At 35.7% G+C, this 25,602-nt stretch overlaps 1 protein-coding gene across 2 annotated transcripts; it reads right to left on the reverse strand.

Annotated features, from left to right (window-relative positions):
- Positions 1 to 6,000: 6,000 nt before the first annotated feature.
- Positions 6,001 to 23,950, reverse strand: LOC138331855 (uncharacterized). Of its 2 annotated transcripts, XR_011209733.1 has the most exons (3): positions 23,577 to 23,950; positions 6,583 to 10,603; positions 6,001 to 6,538 (listed from the first exon to the last, which is right to left on the reverse strand). XR_011209733.1 is itself a non-coding variant. In XM_069279680.1 (2 exons), exons 1-2 carry the CDS (start codon positions 23,858 to 23,860, stop codon positions 10,303 to 10,305), a joined length of 585 nt encoding a protein of 194 aa, XP_069135781.1. In that variant the 5' UTR covers positions 23,861 to 23,950; the 3' UTR covers positions 6,001 to 10,302. The 2 variants fall into 2 exon arrangements, 1 of the variants encoding a protein (XP_069135781.1); XM_069279680.1 differs by having other exon boundaries at positions 6,001 to 10,603.
- Positions 23,951 to 25,602: the final 1,652 nt, after the last annotated feature.

Genomic DNA, 25,602 nt, shown 5'->3' on the forward strand with positions numbered 1-25,602 from the left:
CACCCACAATGGTTCAATATGTAGAACATATACAACTTATATGTTTGATTGATGAAAGTTGACGTCCTTGTTCCGGTTACAACCGAGCCTACTTGTAGGACACTCTTCAAGCAGAAATTGAGTTGCTTTGAAGAATTTATTAATGTGTAAAAAACAAACATAATCGATGATATATACATATCCAAAAAAATCTTTGTTAATTTAATTGCTTTAAGACGGTAGCAAACGGAACATGGGTCTTCGCATCCTCGTTGCTCCAGGGGTTACTATCGCTCTCGTCATATCCACCCCTGCCTTGAATAAAGAGTCAAAATGAAAGGTCTATGTGCGACAACGGTACACCGTATGACTTTGACGTCAGGCGTCACTGTCTGTAATCTCTGAAGCAATTCTCTGTAGACTTATGATTGATTATTTTTCTCTTCTGAACTACCTCCAGGTTTGCTATGAAATATAGCCAAGGGATGGATTTGCTGACAGTGATAGTAACCCCTGTTAAAATCGAAGATGGCGTCTTGGAAAAAGAAATTGGTCATACTTTGCATGCTAAAATTGTGGTACTGTCATACTGTACTACATACCATGCATTCCTAGTTTGAAATGGGACATACAAATTTCTTGTTTCATCAAAAACAATCTTATAACCTTATCTTATAAATTTATAACCTCCTTCATGGATAAAGGTATAGACATCGCTTCTATATTACACTGTTTTGTATAATATACGACAACTACACACAAATGTACCAAGGTCAGGAAGTGGTGGGGGATATTATAAGTCAGACTATTATTTCTAACACTTCATGAATATCACACTATTCCTAACTGTGTTTTACTGTGCATTAGCTTAGATGTAAACTCCCTAGTAACCGGCATTCCTATATAAAGCCGGAACTCGATCAAACCTGTCGCCTATGACGTAATTGGTTAATCCTCAAGGCCTGAGGCGTAATAAAGTTGTTTCCTTATACATAGTATACATGTCAATAATGTCATGTTTTAAGCAATACATCCTTAAAACAGACATTAAAACTTGCTAGGTGACGGCAAAAGTAGTTGACATAAGTTTCCTGAATTCATACAAATTTAGCTTATATAATAGCCAGTCCTAACAAAAGGTATGACCTTTATTGTAAATAATATAATTTATCTAAATCATGTATGGCTCTCATACAATTACAAATAGATCATAAAGATGGGATGGCAATTTACGTTCTCTAGTCTTAGGACGATAGAAAACGGTTATGCAACTGCTATGAAGAATATAACAAGCACACAAAGAAATGAGAACAAACTAGAAACAGACAATAACGACGCTCTTTATTCATCAATGTTTTTTTTCTGTTTCAAGTTTAACAGACAGCGTCTGTCTGTGGAGCCATGTAAAACAAAACGAAGCAGGTTCACCTTGCTTTTAAAATCGAACTAGATATAGCTGACTGAATATCAGTTTGGGGTTAAAAATAAAGTAACCAAACAACACATAAACTAATATAATGTATATAGCTAATACAAACAAAAACACACCAAAGGAGAAACTGTCCCTTTAACAATCAGTACGGTCAACTCTACTCTTAAATGGTCAGTTTAGAATTCAGTCCCGCAAAAGTGCGGCTCACATAAAAGTACATTTTGTACAGTCGCTTATATTCGTAGGGGTTTTAATTTCGCAAATCCATCCAATTTCGCGATAGATGATACCTCGCGAAATTTATCGAATTCATTAATTTACATATGATTTTCCTGTCGTATGAATGAAGTTTTCAAATGCTACAAATGCGCAAAAATAATCCCCTGTGAACAAATAAATTCCAAACAATAAATCGCGGAATGTTACACTCGCGAAATAACAACTATACAGTATGTGCTAAGTTCAGGGTTCATTTCCACATACTGTATGGCTATGCAATTTCGCGCGGTGAAAAGTTCGCGTATCTGTCAATTTATACTGTCAGTTTTATTCTCGCAACTTCCTCCAAAATTGAAGATTACATAAATAAAGACATTAGACATGAAAACATTTATCAGGTGCTTGTCATTCTCTATATCTAATTCGCGAAATTTTACTTGAACGCAAATATATATAAAATATTAAATCCCCATGAATAAAAGCAACTATACAGCATGTGCAACCCTCACAATCATTCTAGTTCAGAGTTCATGTCAGCATACTACATTTAGTACATATTCTAAATATAGAATATAGTACCTTAGTATATAAACAACACATACTCGCAAGAGTACTGAGATCATCCTCAAATCAATACAGCCCACAATTATATTACACCTAAGTCAGAGTTCATTCCTGCATAAATGCAACACTCGTGTAATATCATTCGAGTTATCATACGGTATCATACATATCATCGAGTATTATGTGGTTCATACCTGTATAAATGCAGTATCAAGTGTTAAACGTCGACAGAGAGTACTTCATATATAGCAACCTATAAATCTAATATCTTTGTTTGGTCTAATTACGACAGCTTCATCAAAAACTAACGATACCTCAAACAAATCAAACTCGTTGGTATCATTTCAAACCCTGGTTTCATCTTCAAACTTATTTAGAAAATAATATTTTTAAATCTGAATTGCTATGTCGTGGTAACTGAATAAAGGGACCGTTTTCAACCATATTAGTGTTCAGTCACGCACAAACTATCATATATCTGACACGAAACATGTGGGAGAACAAACCTTTCATGTTTTGGTGATAAAATGGGAGATAAAATCTATGTTATCAAACTAATTATGAAATTTCATATTTGAAAAAAATGATACAATTTGAAACTTGGGTTATGTTTGTAATAACAAATGTCAAATCAGGATACAATATATTTCCAACCAATCAAATATCATAAGGAAAAAACAAGTCTTCGCCAAATAAAACTCCCCAGCCACCTTTGGTAGTGTTAAAAAACTAAAACCTTTTCCGTGATTTATAAGGAATCGAACATAGCGTGGTGATGAATATATAGAAAATAAAAAAGCTACGCGACAATAAAAGCAAAAACTAAAACAATATCGGCACGCATATAAGATGTTAAGTTATAGGGTGATAGGAAAATCAGATAAGGGGAAGCTGTAAATCAGCCCTATGTATATCATTTAGATGACAAACTCTCCAATGTTCTGTTGACTAACCATTAATATTCAAACCCACGAGAGAAACTATCCGGTATACATTTATCGCCTGCTTTACCGTGCTATTGCATATATAGGGTCATTGTATAATGCCATTCCAAATTCCAGACCGTATGCAAAGTGCTATTTATAGCAATTAGGTCCCCACGTACTATGAAGATCAGACTGTTGCCAATTAGAAGTCACGTTCGTCTGACTTAAATTACCTTATAGAAATATAAAGCCATATAATGAGATGGTTCACACTATATAATCAGAAACCGTCAGACATGCATATTATTTGATATCAATGTATCGAGTGTTCTCCACTTTTTTGTCGCTTTTATCATAAATATTTTCTTTTTCGCGTAGTAAACCTGTATTCTGATAAAGTATGATGAAAATGTGCATTTCAATTTCTAATTAGATTTCTTTCTGACGCATAGCATAAAATGTTCTCTTTATTTCATTATATCATCTACATAGCAGATCTAGAGTACATCACATAACATACACATATAGAACCGGTTGAATCACTCTTGGGCAGATACTCGCACTCGGTCTACAATACTGTTCTGTCTCAGACTGTCTGGCATAATTTTCTGTCTGGAAGTCGGTACATGTACGCTGTATCAGTCAATTAATTACTCACAGAGAGGACATCAACAAGGAAAGCATGAACTATAACGATAAAACGTGGAAATAAATGGACATCAATGCTGAGAGCTCTATATCATGTAATAAGCTATAATACTTAGGTAGTCAATTTTCACTGTTTCATTCCTTATGCAGATTTGATAGATAAGTTACAGTATTTGAAACTATCAATTTGATGGCAATATTTGTTTTATTTAAATGCATGTATCTTCTTTCAACTTATGCTATATTATGTAAAACATGAACAAATTGCCATCAATATCTAACCAATATACAGTACTTTAGATGTTACATACCATAAGTATAACGGTTACGCTGGCAACTGGGCATTGATGACGAATCGGAAGACGGTATGGTGGACTAAATAAGCAGTTAATGAAATTTTCATATTACCCGACAATAAGTAATTAATACAACATTAATGCATAAGTCTTTCTGTAATGTTAACATTACTTACTAGGATAACTCTTTTTTCACAAGTGGATAATAAATATTTCTGTACATTGTATGATACAACCTATACTATTTCTTTCAATAATACTGTATAATGTCTACCTATATTGAATATGATTCTGATCAATATCGTTATTTGCATATTTTTATCATCCTTTAAAAACAAGAGGCCCAGAGGGCCTGTATCGCTCACCTGGTTTGTAATGCCTAGTAAGGTTCATTGTTTCTTTTCTGAAGGGAATTTGAATATTTACCTCTAATTCCCCTATTGGGCCCCACTCTTTCTGCTCAAGGGGGTCAGAGCCAAAAATTATAGGAATTCTGTTAACCCCAAGGATGTTTCTGGGCCAAATTTGGTTAAACTCCAAGCAGAACTCTAAGACTAGTAGCGATTTATAGGATTTACCTAAATTTCCCTATTGGGCCCCGCCCCTCCTGCCCCCAGGGGTCAGAGCCAAAATTTATACAAGTTCTATTCTCCTTCCCCCAAGGATGTTTCTGGCCAAATTTGGTTTTCAATCCATGCAGAACTCTAGGACAAGTAGCGATTTATAGGATTTACCTCTATTTCCTCTATTGGGCCCCGCCCCTCCTGCCCCGGGGGGTCAGAGCCAAAATTTATATAAGTTCTGTTCCTATTCCCCTAAGAATGTTTCTGGCCAAATTTGGTTACAATCCATGCAGAACTCTAGGACAAGTAGCGATTTATAGGATTTACCTCTATTTCCCCTATTGGGCCCCACCCCTCCTGTCCCCAGGGGTCAGAGCAAAAATTTAAACAAGTTCTTTTCCCCTTCCCCCTAGGATGTTTCTGGCCAAATTTGGTTACAATCCATGCAGAACTCTAGAACAAGTAGCAATTTTATAGGATTTACCTAAATTTCCCCTATTGGGCCCCGCCCCTCCTGTCCCCGGGGGGTCAGAGCCAAAATTTTATACAAGTTCTGTTCTCCATCCCCCAAGGATGTTTCTGGCCAAATTTGGTTACAATCCATGCAGAACTCTAGGACAAGTAGCGATTTATAGGATTTACCTTAATTTCCCTATTGGGCCCCGCCCCTCCTGTCCCCGGGGGGGGGGGGGGGGGGGGGGGGGTCAGAGCCAAAATTTATACAAGTTCTATTCCCCTCCCCCCAAGGATGTTTCTGGCCAAATTTGGTTACAATCCATGCAGAACTCTAGGACAAGTAGCGATTTATAGGATTTACCTCTATTTCCCCTATTGGGCCCCACCCCTCCTGTCCCCAGGGGGTCAGAGCAAAAATTTATACAAGTTCTGTTCCCCTTCCCCCTAGGATGTTTCTGGCCAAATTTGGTTACAATCCATGCAGAACTCTAGAACAAGTAGCAATTTATAGGATTTACCTAAATTTCCCCTATTGGGCCCCGCCCCTCCTGTCCCCGGGGGGTCAGAGCCAAAATTTATACAAGTTCTGCTCTCCTTCCCCCAAGGATGTTTCTGGCCAAATTTGGTTACAATCCATGCAGAACTCTAGGACAAGTAGCGATTTATAGGATTTACCTTAATTTCCCTATTGGGCCCCGCCCCTCCTGTCCCCAGGGGGGTCAGAGCCAAAATTTATACAAGTTCTATTCCCCTTCCCCCAAGGATGTTTCTGGCCAAATTTGGTTACAATCCATGCAGAACTCTAGGACAAGTAGCGATTTATAGGATTTACCTAAATTTCCCTTATTGGGCCCCGCCCCTCCTGTCCCCGGGGGGTCCAAAGCCAAAATTTATACAAGTTCTGTTCCCCTTCCCCCAAGGATGTTTCTGGCCAATTTGGTTACAATCCATGCAGAACACTAGGACAGGTAGCGATTTATAGGATTTACCTCAATTTCACCTATTGGGCCCCGCCCCTCCTGCCCCCGGGGGGTCAGAGCCAATATTTATACAAGTTCTATTCCCCTTCCCCCAAGGATGTTTCTGGCCAAATTTGTTTTCAATCCATGCAGAACTCTAGGACAAGTAGCGATTTATAGGATTTACCTCTATTTCCCCTATTGGGCCCCGCCCCTCCTGTCCCTGGGGGGTCAGAGCAAAAATTTATACAAGTTCTGTTCCCCTCCCCCCAAGGATGTTTCTGGCCAAATTTGGTTAAAATCCATGCAGAACTCTATGACTAGTAGCGATTTAAAGGAAATGTTGACGGACAGACGGACGACGGACGGACGGACGGACGGACGACGACGGACGACGGACGCCGCGCCATGACATAAGCTCACCGGCCCTTTGGGCCAGGTGAGCTAAAAATGGGTCTCAAATATCCAGCGAAATCTAGCCACCGATGGACAGTACCTTGCATCACCAAATGAGGGCTTTACCAATGAGCAGTACAGTACCTTGCATCTACAAACGAAGGCTTGACCAATGGTCAGTACCTTGCAACTATAACCAATAGAGGCTTGGAAGTACAACCATCAAAAAAGGTACATTAACTGAAAGTTTTTGTACCAATAAAACTTTTTCAATACATTTAAGTTGAATTAAACTTATTTATACTAGTGTTTCTGTCAGTGATCTTAAAAATTCAGAGAATTTAAGTAGCATCATGTTATATGTTGTTTCAGCACCCAACATAAATTGCTTTAAAAAATAGACTGGATAATAAATGGAAAAATCAGGAAATACAATGTAACTATAAGGTTACCATAACAGGAATATGAACTTAACCACTTAAATCATAATGTTAATCCATGAGTCCAGTGAAGAGGAAATATAGTTCCACTACTAGAAATTGTCTATATTCCATCTTTAAACAAGGGAAGTAACCCTTTAACTTTAACAGAATCGAGAAGCTGCATTTCAATCCTGAAAAATATTAAAAAAATGGACGATGGATAATACATAGATAACTCATATAATTACAGGTATAAACTTTAAAATAAATGTCCTTATAAGAAACCTGACAATGGGAAAAACAATCCAAAATGTATTTGAGTAATAATAATAAATAATAAAAAAAGTTGTATAAATATGATCAAACAACAATTGAACCGAGGATGTAGATGATAAATCCTTGATTGAACTCAGGAATGATACGAACTATACTTTCTCACAAAAGTTTGGCTTTAAATTCTTAACATGTTGCAGCAACAAAATATTATAACAAGTTAACATACACTAATTTAAAACTACAGAGATGGCAGGACAAATGTAACACAAACACTTAACATTAACATTGAAATCACAATTTAACATGTAAAACATCAATAACCTTTTAAACAATAGTAAAATCTTGATGACGACTAGATGTAAATGGGTGAAATACAAAAATAGCATATATATAGTTTTCATATGTGGGTGTAATCCATGTATATTTATGAATCAGATCAAACTACAATAGGTTACTTGCCAGAAGTTCAAATGAAAACATTAGCAAGCCATAATAAAACAATCCGTGCATGATTATACTGTAAATAACTGAGTGAACATGTGATAAGCCTCGACCTATAGTTCATCTGTGATACTTAAACAATACAAATTCTGCAAGGAGAAATTTGAGCAAGTTTATCAGACAACAATAACATAATAACTAGCAGTACAAAAAGACGAAAATGCACAACAAATTAAAGCCGATTTAAAACAGTACCGATATATGAGGCTAATGTAATCTAAAAAAAGCATTAGAATCCAACAATTTTATTTCTTCTTCATTATGATGAACTCGGTTGTTTCATTCATAAGTTGGATTAAATCATCTTTTTATACTTAATTCTTACACAGCAGTATTTGTAAGCGATGCACAGCATACATCCAAGATGTCCTTAATAAACATCATCCTGATCTATCAGGGTTATTCCCCTTCATTTCACAAACTAAAATGAAGGGAAGTAACTCTGATACACCAGAATGCATAAAAAGAGACATACTTTATCAATAGAGATATAAAGTTTATAAATCAATACTGATGAAATATCCATTATATGATAAAGTATTTGTGGAAGACTATGGTAATCCGAACCACAGGGACTTGGCTCAAACTTCTGTTCTATCATTCTGACCTACTAGAGTTACTTCCCTTCATTTCACTCAGTCAGTACCAACGAAGCTTAAGGGAAGCAACTCTGGTAGAAGAGAATGCCATTCACCTACAAGTACATGTACTAAATATAAAAGAACCATGAGCAAAATTAGTCCCATGTACTTAAATTTTTTAATAGATGAAGTTATTATTAACTTAGAAACCTGGTAAAAAATAACCAACATTTCTGTTGTATATACAATGTACAATGTATCAAATGAAAATTTAATAAAAACCAAAAATTAACAACAGGATTCATTTGGAAATGAACTGATATATTTTTTCAGCAGTCTATCTTTGATTAATTTGGACAATATTCTCTCATTTTATTTTTGTATATCTATAGTCCATGTACAAAAAAAAACATGCGTATCAGGATTGGACTGGGTCGTTCATCGATGACCAGTTAACTCACTCAGAAGAGCATTTGACTAGTGTTCAGAAATCTCGAGTTCAAATCCCAGTCCGACCGTTACGTTTTCTCCTCCCCTGTTACACATATGTTCAACATTCCAAAATCGTACCAGCAGAAACAGTACTGGGTATCAGTATATTTGTACATGTATAAATTAGAAATTTTGTTTGAAAAAATTTGTATCAACATCTAGTCTGAAAAGCCCCTTATTAACTCAAACTCTACCTATGTCCACCACCCCCACTCATCGACACAAATCTGGGATAACTATAACAAACAAAAGTCTTTTATCAGATTAACTGCATGAAAAGAACTCCTTATATTTGTTTACTAGTTTAAATTCAGGTTACACAATAAAAATGTGCTGTTTCAGCACCATTTACAGTCAGCTCAAACAGGGCTTACAAAATAGAAATCTGATGATATGTATGAACTCTAAATCACAATCAATATGAATATTTTGATTAACTGCCATTGAATAAGTGTACAAAACAATCAACTGGATTATACATATACACTGAATAAATGAGACAAAAAAAAAAGAAATAAATGCTCATATAATTGATAATAACAAGTCATTTCATTATTCAAGGAAGATCCAAACCATCTTATTATGCCTTCTTAAAATTTATTATTACAGCTGTATTTTCTGTTAGGTAATGCAAAATTATTCAATTTCAAACAAAGAGTTAAAACTGTATATTTTGTAATCAAAATTAAGTTTGTTTATAGGAATATAAATGATATTCTTTATATTCAATAGCTAAATATAAATTAATCAAATACACTTTTTGAACCTGACCAATCTTTTAAATTTGACATGTACTATGTACATATGTGTATTTTACTTTCAAACACAACTAATATAGGACTTTCATTGTATAAATTACAATAGATTTACCTCTATATAGTTTTACATATTGTCCACTTTAAACTTAAGCTAGTGTAATTAAAAGTATAGATGGTAAAAAATATATATGATATCCATCCTTTAAAATCATGATGTTCAGAACATCCAGTTAAAATAAATTTATCACAATTACTAACCTAATATTTTGAAGAAGCCTATAATAAAAATTATTCAAATATTTATTTTTGACAAATTAATGTCTGTATACTTGATTATATAAACATTCCAAGATATATCACCAACAAATATTCTGTTTACTTATGTTCAATTGACCGCTCGCCTGGCAGAATTTAGCCACACCTCAAGCTCACAAATGCATATTTGTACCAATTCAATGTTGTAGGGAAATGTCATAGAATACAAAGCATGTGCATTTTAAATGACAGCTGCATAGCGATCCGTCAATGAACATAATAACTGTGCTTTTCCTTTTTCAATTATATATTAGTTAAGTGCATATTACACATCATGTTAGTAAATGATATAAACACTTTTCTTTTTGTTATTTAAATTACTTGAATAAAATTTTGTAGTATAGCAGCTTACATCATTTCAATCACTGTAATACATGGTTAGATACTAGCTATATGCAGATCATTTGCTCTGCAATGTTATCACAACAGACATGCAAATTCATGTCAAATTTAATAAATTATGAAGCAATACAGCACAATAATGGGCAAATCTGATAATTCAAATGCCCCCCACAAATATCAGGAACTTGCTTTCCTCTTGCCTGCAGAATTCTTTAACATCCTGGAAAAGTCATCAAATGAGATATAGCTGATATCATCTTGAACAGTCACTGCCCAATGTCCGAACTCAATGGCTGTGTCGATGTTATCCCTGTCATCATCAAACAGAATGATTTCCTCCGGCTTGATGATCACATGTTTCTGATTATACAGGTCTGTGCACACGGCTGCCAAGTGAGCTTCTTTGCCGAGAATCTTATGCTTGTTTTTCTCACGAAATTCTGGTGTATTGGCTTGAACATAGATCTTTTCTACATCCCTGAAAAATTTTAAAAAATCCACATGCATGTATACATATTTCAAATTGTCAATGGTATATATGAATTGCAAATTTAAATAGTGTACATCATATTTTTTTATATACTTGTACAAATGTATATGAGAGGATGGTATTTACACTGTACATATAGAGATAAAATGTTGAACTACATTATTTCAGAGTAAATCCAAATATAACCAGAAACATACATACATAATAATAATATATGTTTCTGATCTAACATTAATGACCTACAATGTAGCTTAGTAGTATAGTAGTATAGTAGTTTAGTAGTTTTCCAGTACAGGAACGCATTATGTTCCTCTACACTGGACTCAAATTATATATAATTAATGATAATAAAAGTTAATTACATTTTCCGGTTATGGCATGGTTGCCCTATAGTTATAAATAACATCATGTTTACTTAAGAATTACTTAAGAATTTATCAAGTCTGTTTTTAAAAGTGTTTATCATTATGTTTGGAGCTGATACAATTTCCTCTGTTAGACTATTCCGCCAATTAGTGTTTCCCACAGGAAAAAAAAGGGCATGGTGCTGGGTTTTGAAAAGGGCACCTTGACCGCGATAAATAACCATCAGAGGGGCACAAAGGTTATATCGACAACTTCCAATACAAGGGGAAATCTTTAAAACTGTCTTGTTGTTTATTTAATTCTGGTTCAACTTAATATCATTTAAATGCTTTAAACTCTCTGTGTTGCTAAGTAATATCAGGACATCTATTTAATTATTCTGAGTGAAAAAAATGATTTTGAAAATTGTAATCTGCAGATCATATGATCATGACTATAATTGATTCACAATAAAGATCTAAATTTCATTTATATTAATTAAAAGAATGGGAAAATTCAAAATGTATTCCTTTATTTCAATCCAATTACCTTTATTTTAATATATATCTTTATTTAAATATTAAAAATACTGTATTGATTTGAATAAGATAACATGTTTCATAATAATGGACAATTAATTAAAATAATGTTCTAAATTTACAAGCACTAAATTAAGAAAATACAGATAAGTGTTAGAGTAGTATGCAAAATATTTCAATTTAATCTGATAGAGAAAAAAGTTGATTTCTTTTTAATTTGATTTATTTTAATTACTTTGCTATTAATAATTTTTTATTATTATTAAGATATCTTTTCTAAAAATAAATTCACATCGAAATTCTAAAAAAAAATAATACCGTTTTCATTTTTAAAAACGTGAATATTAGTAAAATCCTGAAATTCAATACCTCCGGATCTACTATTACAATACACCCAAAATGGCGGCCATTACGATTGCAAATCTTGTGACATCCATCCGATATAGATAGGCCTATTTAACATTAAAAACGTGAGTAAATCATTTACAGTTGTAAGCAGTATTTGTTTTTGAAGTAATGCTCACTAGCTGTAGTCATAAAACTTATTGAAAGGCCAGCTGATTGTTTTCTAGGCTGCCGATCGGCTGCTTGACTTCAGCTTACGTAATACACAGACCTGAAAGTGACACCACAAGCCAAGGTGGAAATAGCCCAAGGCTGCTAATTAGGGCCACTGGGGTGTTGGTCAGGGGGTCAGGGAGTGGTCACACTTCTTTTGTTTACTTAATTATCAAGCCACTACCTGGTATTTTGGTAGTTTAGTAGAAGTGTACTGGGGACAAACAGGGCACGGCGTTATGTCATAGGGGCATGGCGTCAGGTAAAAAGGGCACGGCGCGGCGCCATGCTAATCAGGGCTGTGGGAAACACTACATGCTATCATATAGAATTATCTTAATGCATTGGTTACTTGAGTGTAGAAGATATTTTTGACTAAAATGTTTTTTAAAATAGAAGGCGAATTTTAAAAAACTGGAAATCATCAAAACGTTTCCGTCAAATTATCATTATTTTTCAGCACATGATAAAACAGAATAACATCATTTTAGAAATGCACACATTGATAATTTTGCCGTTCGATTTGTTTTATCAAAATGAACTCTTTCATCATGAATTTTGATAATTAGTTCTTAGTGATAATTGTTATTTATCATCCCATCAACATGAATGATTTCTTAAGAAGCTTTTTTCGTCAGAAGGAAGAACACCACTTGGAGATGATAGCGCTACTCAAGAATAAACTTCTCAGACAGATCTTTTGGTAGAAATATTTGCTAAAGCTAACAGAATGCTATACAGATGAATACTTACAATAACAATAATAACAATAATAACAAACACCTCGAAGAAAACAACACTGGAAAGATAGATAAACTCGTGTTAGCTAAAGTTCTCGTGATATAAACGCTAACCGTTAACCTTACTGATAATATTTTAAGACGCTTTCAAATGTATATATGAAGGATAGGGGTAGTCTACCCGAGGGTTGCCGATGGTTTTACAACATTTTGTGATGCAAAGGGTAGACTATCCCTATCCTTCATATACACACATGAAAGAGTCTTTTTCTTTCATATCTCGACGTTTTATTGTAATTTTACTTCAATTAATTTCCGATATTTTGAAATAAATTCGAAGAAAACCGCGACTGCAAAGCAATTCTCCGTATATGAAAATTTCGTGATGTTTTCGACAGAAATCCCGTTGTTTGTATCTTTTAAAGGCTGCCTTTCTGGAGCAAAATTAAAAGGTTTATTAAAACATTAATAATTAACAACACCAAACATAAGCAATATTCCCTGCGTAATGTATGATAGCAGTGGAGATTCATTTCGCTGTTTTGCCGTCTTGCGCAGTGATAGTCAACTACCGCGCGGTATTCAGGACTACGGCGGGAAACACAAGACGACCCGCGTTATGAAAATTAACATTTTATTTTTGGAATAATTTTTCCAGATGATGATGATGAGTATAGGACTAACGGTAAGTTAATAACTTTTGCGACTTTACAAAATTATCGATCTCGTTCTACATTCCAATTTAAAAAATTAAAAGCCGTTTCGGAGAGGTAGTGGGCCCTTAAAGTAAACCCAGCCTTGTTTCTAAAAAAATGGGTAGCCATGCAATACCGTTTCGCGCAACATGAGTGCATCGCCCGAGACCAGCTAGTATTACACCTGTACATACGAGAGAAAATGTTTTCCATTTCCCAATTTGTTCATTTGTCTTTCTATTTAGAAATGTACTTGTGTGTTTGCATATTACGCACGGTTGGGTATATTGGAATTTTGTATCCCTTAACCATATTAAAAAAGATATATAGGTTAATTATGAAAAATCAAAAGCACAACTCGCTTAGAGATGTGGACTGATGAAGAAAGCGGAAAAAAGTTTTGTGGTCGAAGTTCTCATTTTGTATTTATTTATTTTCTTATTTAAGGTAAAACTGTCGATATATCTTGGCATGAACATGGTGGACGTCTCAAACAACTATTTCCGTCCAAAGGTAGGACGCTTGGATCTGATAATGTTACAGAGGAAATCCTGAAATTCCTCGAGCAAATCTTCGGGGAGAAGTGCATGTTAAATGTGAAAGGAGATACAGATGTGTATCAAACTTTAGTGAGGGATATTAAACACAAAATAGATGTGTGTTCCACTGACATACGAGGCGAAAATGATTGTATAATGTCTACGATACCGTATGAAATCATCTCTCAAGGCAACATTGACGTGAGCCGTTCCCATGATAGCGTAAAAGTTCTTCAAGGTCAAGGCAAACTAAGAATACGAAAGGAACAGTGGTGCCTGCTGTTTGAAAATACTATCACCGCTATCGGAGCAAACATTGAGAAGGTCATAGAAGACAACAAATTACAAAATGTTGAGTTCTTACTTATGGTAGGCGAGTTTTCAAAATGTAAACTACTTACAACCGTTATCAGGAAGAAATTTCCCCAAAAGAAAATTATCGTTCCAAAGAATCCAGGCCTCGCTGTAGTAAGTGGAGCAGCCTACTTCGGTTTACAGTGGGACTCAGAGCTCGCACAAGACAAAGCAAAATATACATACGGCATTCAAGACTGGCCAAAGTTTGAAAAAGCCAAACACCCGTTGGACAAGTTAGTAGTCATAGACGGGGTCGCACGATGTAAAGATGTATTTCTCAAATATATCGAACAAGGGCAGGAAATTCCCGAAAACCGAACACTATCATTTATTTGGACACCTTTTACCACAGATAGTTCTGACACCATAGACTGCACCGTGTATGTCTCGTCTGAAAGTGAACCCATGTTTACTGACGATGCTGGTTGTACCGTACTCGGGGTCCTAAACACGCCTTTCACTGTGAATGGGAGGAAGGAACGGGTAAGGATTGAGCAAACTATCATCTTCTGCCCAACATGCATCACTTTACAGGCTAAGAACCTGTCAACTGGAGAAACCTGCGAAACACAGATTGAATATATGTAAGTTCCCTCTCTAATTGTTCTTTTTGTTTTACTATGTTTCTTAAATTAATTCGTGTGCATTTCTCTCCGTTCTTAATTTCGCTACCTGTGTCAAATGCACACAATACGAAACATAAAACAGGAAACAGGTTTATAATCGCATTTCAAATCCATGTGAACTACATATTGAGTCTTTCAGTCTATCAGACGAGTGCAATATTATATTTTCATGTCTACATGATACCTTCGGTAAATATAAGAAAATCCGCATAAAGTGTTGACACTGGCCCCCATTTAACTTTCATTAATTGATGTTCTTCCGTACATTTCTAGCATTGTTTCTTGTCATATTTCACTAAAACAGCGTTATCTGCATATTGTGCGTCGCCATGATGGTAACTTGTGTGGTAGGGGTACTGAAATTTATTGAACTGAATTTACCATATCTTATTTCCAGGTAGAGGATTACTGGGTGATGGAATGCATGGCAACGAACAATGAGAGTGATAGATATATCCTGTCGACAAGACTGTGCAGCATCTCATGTGCTTGGTGTAATACCTAAACATCATCGGATATACTGGCAAGTAGATGGAGCTCAGAGAAGCCTAAAACATTTGTTAGCAATTGGAATGTGACTACTGTATATCTGTATATCTCATCCATCTAATACAGCGCTGAACATTCATTTATCATCATTTATGATTGAGCTCACTTGAGTTAGGGAGCTAAGTTCTATTAACACTGGTATCATCATTTAATTAAGTTTAATTACTAGATGCATCTTTGTAAGTTCTGGTAAATTAAACAGGACACTAGTGATGGGTTGTTTTGCTATTACTGAATAATAAAATGTTGAACATATTAATTTTTAATCATGTGGGGTGTACTGTGAAGTATAGCCGTTGTTTCGTATGTGTTTCAATTTTCTAATTGTAGTGTTGCTTTTTGTTTGTCATTTACTAAATGAGTTTTGACAGTTGGAATGTCCCAACGGTTTTACGACAGAATTGTACCGGAAAAACATATCTATGTCAATATACTGCTTTATTTTATAATTGTATTTCAATTGTTGACGACAAAGAATGAAAGCGGGATGAAAAGAAGCAGGTGCTTATTTCAATTGAAATTCTGAATGCAGGTGTGTCTGGATTTCGCCTAGGATATATAAATATGAAAAGATATCTAAACAATCAATGCCTCAATTTGAAATGCTTGTTTTGAATTAACATTTATATGATTCACTTCATCTACGGGATCCGAAGACGCGTTTTTATAATTTTGTAAGGTTTCTTCTAAAAGTCTTTGTTCAAGAATTTTTTACACTTTGACAGTTAAAAAACTGATCGATCTATATTATACAATTATAGCATTTTGATGAGGTCGATGCATGTTTATATTGACCAAAGAAAATTATCGTAGTCTGGAACGTAGTCCGAGGTTGATAATTTTTCTTTGGTCAATAAAAAAACATGCATCGACCGAATTCAAAATGCTACAATTGTTTTATTAGTTGAATTGGTTTTTCTTTACAAGCAATACATAAAAAGACATACAACAATTTAGTGAATACATCTGCATTTGTATTACAAGATATATTGCCAGAAATTGAATGATTAAATATCAAAATGATCATACTAATGATACGAGGATTAAGATACAGTTTTCTTATTAATCCTGATTTCCAGATACATGCTCAGTAGAAGATGGCGAATGCATCAACAAATTTAGAAATTGAATCAAACGAAAGAAATTAAACATTTATTTACGACATCTAATATTTTCCTATTAATAACTACCCAGTTAATTGATTGCGCATGCGCCAGGTACAGACGTGTTTCTCCAGTGCTTGAAAGAAAAAATGTCATAATCGGTGCAAAATCATCTTTTTTTTCCACCATCCAGTCTTCAATATGGTCTAAGGTCGTCAATGAACTTTCAATCAACGATCCTGTGCATTGTTATTTTGCATGGAACATAGATGAGCCTATATAACGGTGATACAAAAAACCCACACAGAAGTCCAATCATGACTGCCGGCGCCATCTTTGAAATGTTGGTTATTTAGTGTAAAAATTTTCTGTCTGGATATGGGTTGTGGGGATTGTCAACCATCTACTGTAAGTAGAAAACCTTCTTTATCTTGTTCAGTTTTTTCGTTGTAGTATGTACAAATGAGTTTGTCAAAATTAGATAAAACTATCGAGAAACTCGGGAGAGAACTATTGACGGACGGTGGAGACACCAACATCAAACCAATCCTTATATCTGATAGTAAAGGGTTTTCCCTGAGAAATTCTTATATTGGGGCACGCTTTCCGCTCGAGCTTTGGTGTATCCCGGGCGCTAGGACCAAGGACCTCGTCGACCTGATAAGCGAAAGACTTTCCAAAGCTGTGTGTAGGCACAAATCAATAATATTGTATTTATGGTCAGGAACATGTGACATTGGCTCCAAATCTGGCAAATACATTTGTCTACGTGAACCAAACTCTGACATAGTCGTAAATAAAATAGTGGACGAGTACCATAGGGCAATTTCCCTAACAGAAACATACGGTAACAAAGTGTCATTATGTCTAATAGATTGCCCCACTTTTAGTGCCGCGACATGGAATCTATCCAAGGGACTACCAAATGATCCCGATGATTTATCGACAGATGACAAAGAAATAACCAGACAAGTTCGGCTATTAAATACGTACATCGAACAAATTAATCTTAGTAATAACCAAACGAACCTGTTCCTGTACAGTCATATGGTTAATAGTCGAAAATCATCAAAACGGCAAAAAACCAGGTACTCGATAAATATAAAACTCCTGCGAGATGGTGTTCACCCGGGCGTGAAGTTGGCGACTGTTTGGACCAACAAGATTTTGTGTCACGCTCTTAATATCAAACAAGACAAGCTCAATGAGCAATCCGTCACATGTATAATACCTACAAAGCCAGAAGATGTACTTGTTCTTGGTGTGAGCTCGGAGGAGGACTGTGACTTTTAACTAACGTCCACTGATAGGAGTTGATGACAGTAGTTTTGTTTTTCTGTACACACTGCAATCCATAACTGGAAAGTTTTGAGTAGGTGGGTAATACCCGCCACCATTATATTGCATTATATTATATTATATTGAAAACTGAAATTAATACTTTTGTGAGTGCATTATTTGTCAAACTAACCAGTCATTACTCTATATGTCTAACTATGTACCAGCTTTAGATAAATCGAGATAAAGGATTGTGACCTTATTTAACTCTATACATCTATATATTGTATATTATTCGTGTGTAGGTGGGTTTACCTGTCACCACGTTACTCCCTGCTTGTTGTATATATATAACTGACTTGGATACCTTAAGTCACTTTCTATTCCTCTCTATTAAATAATAAGGTAAATGAGTGTACTACATAAATAGCACATTGATAATCGATACTCTTGCATAAGGAATATTTTGACATACTAATCTGTAAACATGGTGACACCCAAAATGAGTTAATAATGTACATGTTCCACTAAGTAGGTGGGAAATACCCGCCACTCACTGATTACGACCTATTTTTGTATTCTTGTATTTGCTTGTTTATAGTTTACATAAATATTTTACAAGTATACACAAATTTATACATACTAGGACTGTGCTGTATCAGTATCTGTTGTAGGTGGGGTTACCTGCCACCCCTTACTGTGACCAGATCTCTGTATGGATTTTTGTACTATCAGTAACCATAGTTAATGTCCAATGTTTTTGGAGACCATTACACATGAAGTGTAGGTAGGTTTCGACCTGCCACAATCAAGTGCTAATTACTAATTACTACTTTATTTAAATCTGTAATATTCGACATCCTGATCAACATATTTGTGGTTTTTTGTCTCTCATCAGTCCAACAACAGTACCTGTTTGTCAATATCTATATAATAGCCTAAAACATGAGTTGGTGAGGATTAACTCGTCACTCTGCTAGTCAAATACAGTTAATATTAATACTTACATTCACAAACATGACGGACAAACAATCAGCTTTACCAGTGAGACCGGTGGACACAAAAACAGATAAACAAAATCCCAAAAGGGCACGACAAGGCTCTGAGAATGAAATATGTGGGCGCTGTGATTCAAGGCTTGATACCAACTCAAAAGCTCTTCGCTGTTATCTTTGAACAGTATTTTTGTCAGCGTTGTTCGGGTATCTCAGATAATATGTACAGTTGTATAGTAAATGGTGAACTTGAAAATTTCCTTTGGACGTGCTCAACATGTGCCAGGTTACAACCAACATTGATAGGGATGGGTTCAGACCTAAGGAAACTCTGTGACAATACCAATCACCGTTTCAACAAAATTGAGTCTCGTTTGGATAAACTTGAAATAGACCGTAAGGATCAATTTGAATCTGGAATGAAATAGTATCAAAGAAACTGTGACATCAGACATTACAAGAGATTTCAAAACACAGATACAAGAGTTAGTTGATGAACGTCACAAAGAGTTAGAGGAGCGCAAGAACAAGAGACTAAATATCATACTGTTCAATGTCCCGGAAAAGACTGACCAGAACAACATGGACAGGAAAACCAATGACCAGAAGGATATAGACGATCTGACACAAAGCCTAATCGGTAAAAACATCAAAATTACCACTCAATTCAGAATGGGAAAGTACAATTCTGCCAAGACCCGACCTCTTCTTATAGTAATGATAGAAAAGTCAGAGAAGAAGGCACTCCTTGAAAATGCTCGACATATATCGGATAAGGCTCCGACTCGTTTGAAAAAGGTTATCCTGAAAAGTGACCAAACTAAAACACAGCGAGAGAAGAAAGAAAGAAAAAGAGAGAAGAAATAGGAGCACCTAAACACCCTCCCTCTAATAGTGCTGAAACAATACCAAAAGATATAGAACTGTTTACACCGAGACGTCAATCTAAAGGCACTCAAGGTAGAGAAAGACTAAACATACAGTCAAGCAACACAACAAAGGGGCCCAGGACTACACTTCCAAATATACCTCATCTCCCTAAAGGAGTTATTACCAAAGAATCCTTAGACACTATATCCATCAGCCCTATAGATCCAACTATGGCGACAAGTCTCTCTAACCATGATACCTCAATGTCAGATGATCTATACTCGCAAGAGACACTACTAGATCATAGAGATGACGTAACCTTCCCATATATGGAAACATCAACCTTCGGGGACACAACAGGAAACACTACAGTAACTGAGGTCACAGATGATGAACCAACATCACCAACAGTAGAGAGGGCATAGGAAACAGATTTTACCCATTTTAACCGCTACCAAGGATTGGCAAACCTTAAAGTTTTATACAGTAATGTGGACACGTTAACACTATCAAAGAAAACTGAACTGGAAGTAGCAATTAAAGAAAAAAACCCGGACATAATATGTGTAACGGAAATATATCCAAAATATTCCCTTGATGTAGTCAACAACCAGTCATATTCTATCGATAACTACAGTGTTCATTTTGGAAAATCGACAAACAAGAGAGGTGTGGCCATTTATATTAGATCATCTATTACCCATGACGCAGTAGACATTAATACCACCTTCGACGAATATGTTATTTGTAGAATAAACCTAAGAAGAGGAGATAATTTAGCCATATGTTGTATTTATAGAAGCCCTAGCAGTAATGAAGATAACAACAATAAACTAGTAAATCTACTGGAAAGCATCTCTAATGGTAACTTCTCTCACATATTACTGGTGGGTGATTTCAACTGTAAAGAAATCGACTGGAATACCAACACAACCTCTGTAGGTGATGCACATATCGCCACGAGGTTGTTGGAGGTAACAAGGGACTGCTTTTACACCCAACATGTCAAAAGACCGACAAGAATTAGGGAGAACCAGATTCCATCTTTACTCGACCTCATCCTAACAAATGAAGAAGGAATGATTACAAACATCAGTTTCAATCCAGGTCTAGGCAAAAGTGATCACCTAATGTTAGAATTTGACATTTTATGCTATGCTGAAATCCTGGAACAAAACATCGATAAACGCAACTTTCTTAAAGGTAATTACGTATCTATTAACAAAGAGTTGGCTGAACACGCATCAGAAGATACTACAAATATGGATGCGAATGAAAATTGGACACACCTTATGAATATTTTATCTACCAGTATTGAAAAACATGTACCATTATACAAGAGGCGATCCAATGATATCCGCAAACCATATATCAATAAAGATGCAATATCTGCTGTAAAGAAGAAACACCAAGAATGGACAAAGTATCTCCACTGCAAAACAGAAAACAACTATCAATCATACAAAATTGCCAGGAACAAAGCCACAAGACTGTTGCGATTATCACAAAGATCTTACGAAAAATCCATAGCTGAAAACATAAAGGATAGCCCAAAACTCTTCTGGAACTATGTCAGATCAAAAACTAAGACAAAATCTACCATCACCAGAGTCAATTATCCAAATGGAGACCTAACAAAAACAGATAAAGAAACAGCCGAAGTTATGAACGATTTTTTTGTCAGTGTATTTGTGGAAGACGGGAATACCAATTTACCCCCGTTACCCAGGAGGAATATAACGAGTCCACTGATAGATTTTGAAATCACGGAGGAAATAGTACTAAAGGCACTATCTAAGCAAAAACCAAATAAATCACCTGGTCCGGACGGAATTCACCCGAAACTTCTACTAGAAACAAAGGACATCATAGTAAAGCCTTTAACCTCACTTTTCAAAAAATCAATTGAAGAAAGTGTAGTGCCAAAACAATGGACCACAGCAAATGTTTGCCCAATACACAAGAAAGGATCAACAAAGGATCCAAATAACTATCGTCCTATTAGTCTGTCATCTGTACCCTGTAAAATCTTGCAGAGGATAATACGTGACAATATCATGGACCACTTAAAGATCAACAATTTACTGTCACCAGAACAACATGGATTTACGCCAGGCAAGTCTTGCACGACACAGCTCCTGGAGGTATTAGAACACTGGACACAGGCCCTTGACAACAACAACAACGTCGATGTTATTTATTTGGATTTTAGTAAAGCCTTTGACAAAGTGTCCCATAGACTCCTCATATACAAATTAAAATCCTATGGAATTGGAGGCAAAATCCTGTCATGGATTCAACAATTTCTGTCAGGACTACAACAAAAGGTTATTATAAATGGAACAAGCTCCAAAACCAAAAAAGTAAAAAGCGGTGTACCTCAAGGAAGTGTACTCGGGCCCATACTATTTCTAATTTATGTCAATGACATCCCAGAGATAGTGAATTGTGTTACCAAACTATTCGCGGATGATACCAAATTGTATTCAAAAATCAACACATTACAGGACTGTGAAGAGCTACAGACAAATATTGACAGGATCTCCGATTGGACGGACCTCTGGTTAATGAAACTAAATAAAGAAAAATGCAAGCATATGGAAATTGGGAATATCCCCATTAACAGACAATACACCATAAAGGACGGCGACAGCAGAATACGACTTGGGAAAACCAACAGTGAAAAAGATCTGGGAGTCACAATAGATAATACCCTGAAGTTTACAAATCAAGTGAATAAAGCTTCAACAAAGGGAAACCAAATCATGGGTATCATTTTTAGAACTTTCACTTATCTAGACAACCAAACTTTTAAAACACTGTATAAGACTCTGGTTAGACCTCATTTGGAATACTGTTCTGTCGTTTGGTCTCCCTGGATTAAAAAAGATATAAAAACCATCGAAAACGTCCAACGAAGAGGCACAAAAAGACTAGTAAACCTCAAAGATCTCTCCTATCCGGACCGACTGAAGACCCTGGGTATCCCAACACTGGAATATAGAAGACTGAGGGCCGATATGGTGGAGACCTTCAAAATTATCAACAAAATCGATATTGTTACTAGTGAGAACATGTGTACTGCAATGAGACACACAGGTACAAGAGGTCATAATAAAAAACTCTACAAGAAACCCTTTCGTCTCAACTCGGCAAGAAATGTTTTCAGTAACAGGATAGTGGAGTCCTGGAATTCTCTCCCTGTTGATGTGGTCAATGCTGAAAACCTGAATATTTTCAAAAATAGGCTAAACAAGCACTGGAAAAACCACGTCACGAAGTTTTCACCATCAACCTAGGAAAGACATTATATTATACTTAAACCTAGGACATGCTATTAAGGATTTAAGCAATCTTTTTAATATTTTACCATTATTGTAAATATCACTATACATCTTTACAAGCCGCTTGTGGCTTTCCAATGATGTTGGACTGATGAGAAACTGATGAGAAAAATGTGTAATTATGCCCATCAATTTTCTAAGAATTTATCAAGTCTGTTTTTAAAAGTGTTTATGTTTGGAGTTGATACAATTTTCTCTGTTAGACTATTCCACCAATTAACTGTTCGGATTGTAACGTTGTTTCCTCTTTTGTTGGTATTAAACCGTTGTGGGGAGATTATTTAGGTGTGACCTCGACTACCCTGTCTGTATCCTACATCTTTCCAAAGTTTTAAGAATTTACAAGACTCTTTGTCATAATTATTGTTTTGTATTGGCTTGTTTTGTATACAGCAATGGCAGCTGTACAGTACTTAATCTTACCTTTTGAAAACTAATTTCAGCATTTCTCTGATGATCCATGGCTGCGTAAAGTAAGTGACAATACAAACATTGACGTTTCGTAGCAACGCTTCTTCCATTAAATCACGCATACAGGGCCGAACGTGCTTTGACAGTTTCTCTGCGCTGTCTTTCCAGAACCCCCCGGAATGAATCGAAATCAAAGTTTCATCAAAGTCGACCGCAAGAAGTCGAATTCCCTTCTTCTCCAGCAAAGAAACAAACGTAGATATTTTGTTTCTTGCTCTTTCTTGTGCGTCGCTCATTTTGGAGTTATACAAACAGCAATCTGCCAATAATTAAACGATGTTTGTCAGGGTCAAAACAAACGAAAAATTCTCCCTTTATACAGGAAGTCCACGAGCCGCTATAAATTTAGAACGCGGACCGGACCTATTTTCCGGTTCGAACAATAAAATTAAACAACGTGATACAAGTGACCGCACACTATATTGTACTAATATACTAAACAGAAATTAAGAAATCACTCATTTTTTTTTTATATATATCTGCCAACATTATGCATGGTTCGACTGAAATTAATTTTATTTACAAGTAGAAGTCTTTGTACCAAGTCTTTGCTTGGATGCTACCACAGAGTTATGATATACTGTAGAGAGCGCACAAAAATTGCTTGTTTCGAGATATTTTTACAAACAACAGAAACATTTATATGTAAAATGTTTAAACTATATATTTATGAGAGTAAAAATAAAACAACATATCTAACTAAAATAATTCAGTCTAAGTGAACATTAAAATTTGTACAAATATCGGAAAAACCCCCGTTCTAATGGAAATTAGATCAGTCGGTTTTACTGTGATATGCCAGAAAAGCTCATGGTGGTGAAATGTTCAAAGTCGCTCGCTATCCGCCGTCGAACATCTTGTATGCCGAACCATTTCCATTGCTCGTAGAGTAATGCAACTTTTGTCTAGAACTGCTCAAATCGCTCTGACAGTAGTGTGTTTACCTTATCAGGTGAATTATCTTGCCTCAAAATCATTTCATCACCTCCTTAGTGGTTATCACTGTGGGTACTCGTACACGGGATATTGGTATCGACGAGGCGGTGGCCTGTCACAGCAAGGGTAAAGTTTTGCAATATTTTCACAGTTTTAATGTAATTAATGTATCTGAAACTATTGGTCAGTTCAAGCTTAGTATATATCGCGTCCGTATGCGATCTGTCAACCCCCAGCGTCATATATTTATGGGGGAATAGACAGGAATCCAGGGTCACCTGTAGGGGGGGGGGTACCGCAATGAAAACGACTGTGAACTATTGTTCGTGATATTGAATTACTAGATTGTTCCAGGTTATCATTTTAGGGTTGTATAGACGGGTTATGATATGGAAATTTATGTTTAGGCCAATTTCATATTGTCGTGGCCATGGATGTTTCAACAAGAAGACTGAAAATTTAGCTTTTGTACGGGGGCTTGCTAAACTGGTGTACGGGGACTTGGTTTATGAGATAAATATGGTGTACGGGGGCTTGGCATAATTAAAATTAGAAACTTCAAAATATATTTAAAACAAATAGCGTCTAGTCGTCCAAAAGACAGATGTAAAGTTTCTTCCGACGTTTATGTCTTCGTAAATCTCATGTAACGATGTCAATGGAATAGTAGGCCTTCCAGACGAAGATGATGAATGTTGGTTGGTCTGTAGATTCTGTATACAAGATCAGTTTGTTTGTTTGCTGACAATTTTGTTAAATTCTTTAACGGAGGGGATCATTTTGAGGAAGGAATTCCTGTACTTGTATTACACAACCATATAGCGCCGATTTCGATAAGAAATATAACTTCATCTGGTGGGATTCAAGTAATTTTACTTTTGAATTGTAAACCATGGCTACGAATACATATTTGTCATAGCGTTGTTTTGACATCGCGTTTGTACAAGAAAAACTCCAATCAGGTATTTTCCACAATGCTCCAACACAACGAAGGTGAGTAGTATATTTTAGCATAGTTAATTGTAATATGTAATGATATTTA

The sequence above is a fragment of the Argopecten irradians genome, chromosome 9, assembly GCF_041381155.1.
Source record: "Argopecten irradians isolate NY chromosome 9, Ai_NY, whole genome shotgun sequence".
In the NCBI taxonomy this organism is placed as follows: domain Eukaryota; kingdom Metazoa; phylum Mollusca; class Bivalvia; order Pectinida; family Pectinidae; genus Argopecten; species Argopecten irradians.

Excerpts from the sequence above, each read along its gene's own strand:
- LOC138331855 (XM_069279680.1), bottom strand. The coding sequence starts at position 23,860 with ATGAGCGACGCACAAGAAAGAGCAAGAAACAAAATATCTACGTTTGTT. Across the intron at positions 10,604-23,576 it reads CTGAAATTAGTTTTCAAAAG|GGATGTAGAAAAGATCTATG; the intron begins GTAAGATTAAGT and ends AAAATTTTTCAG.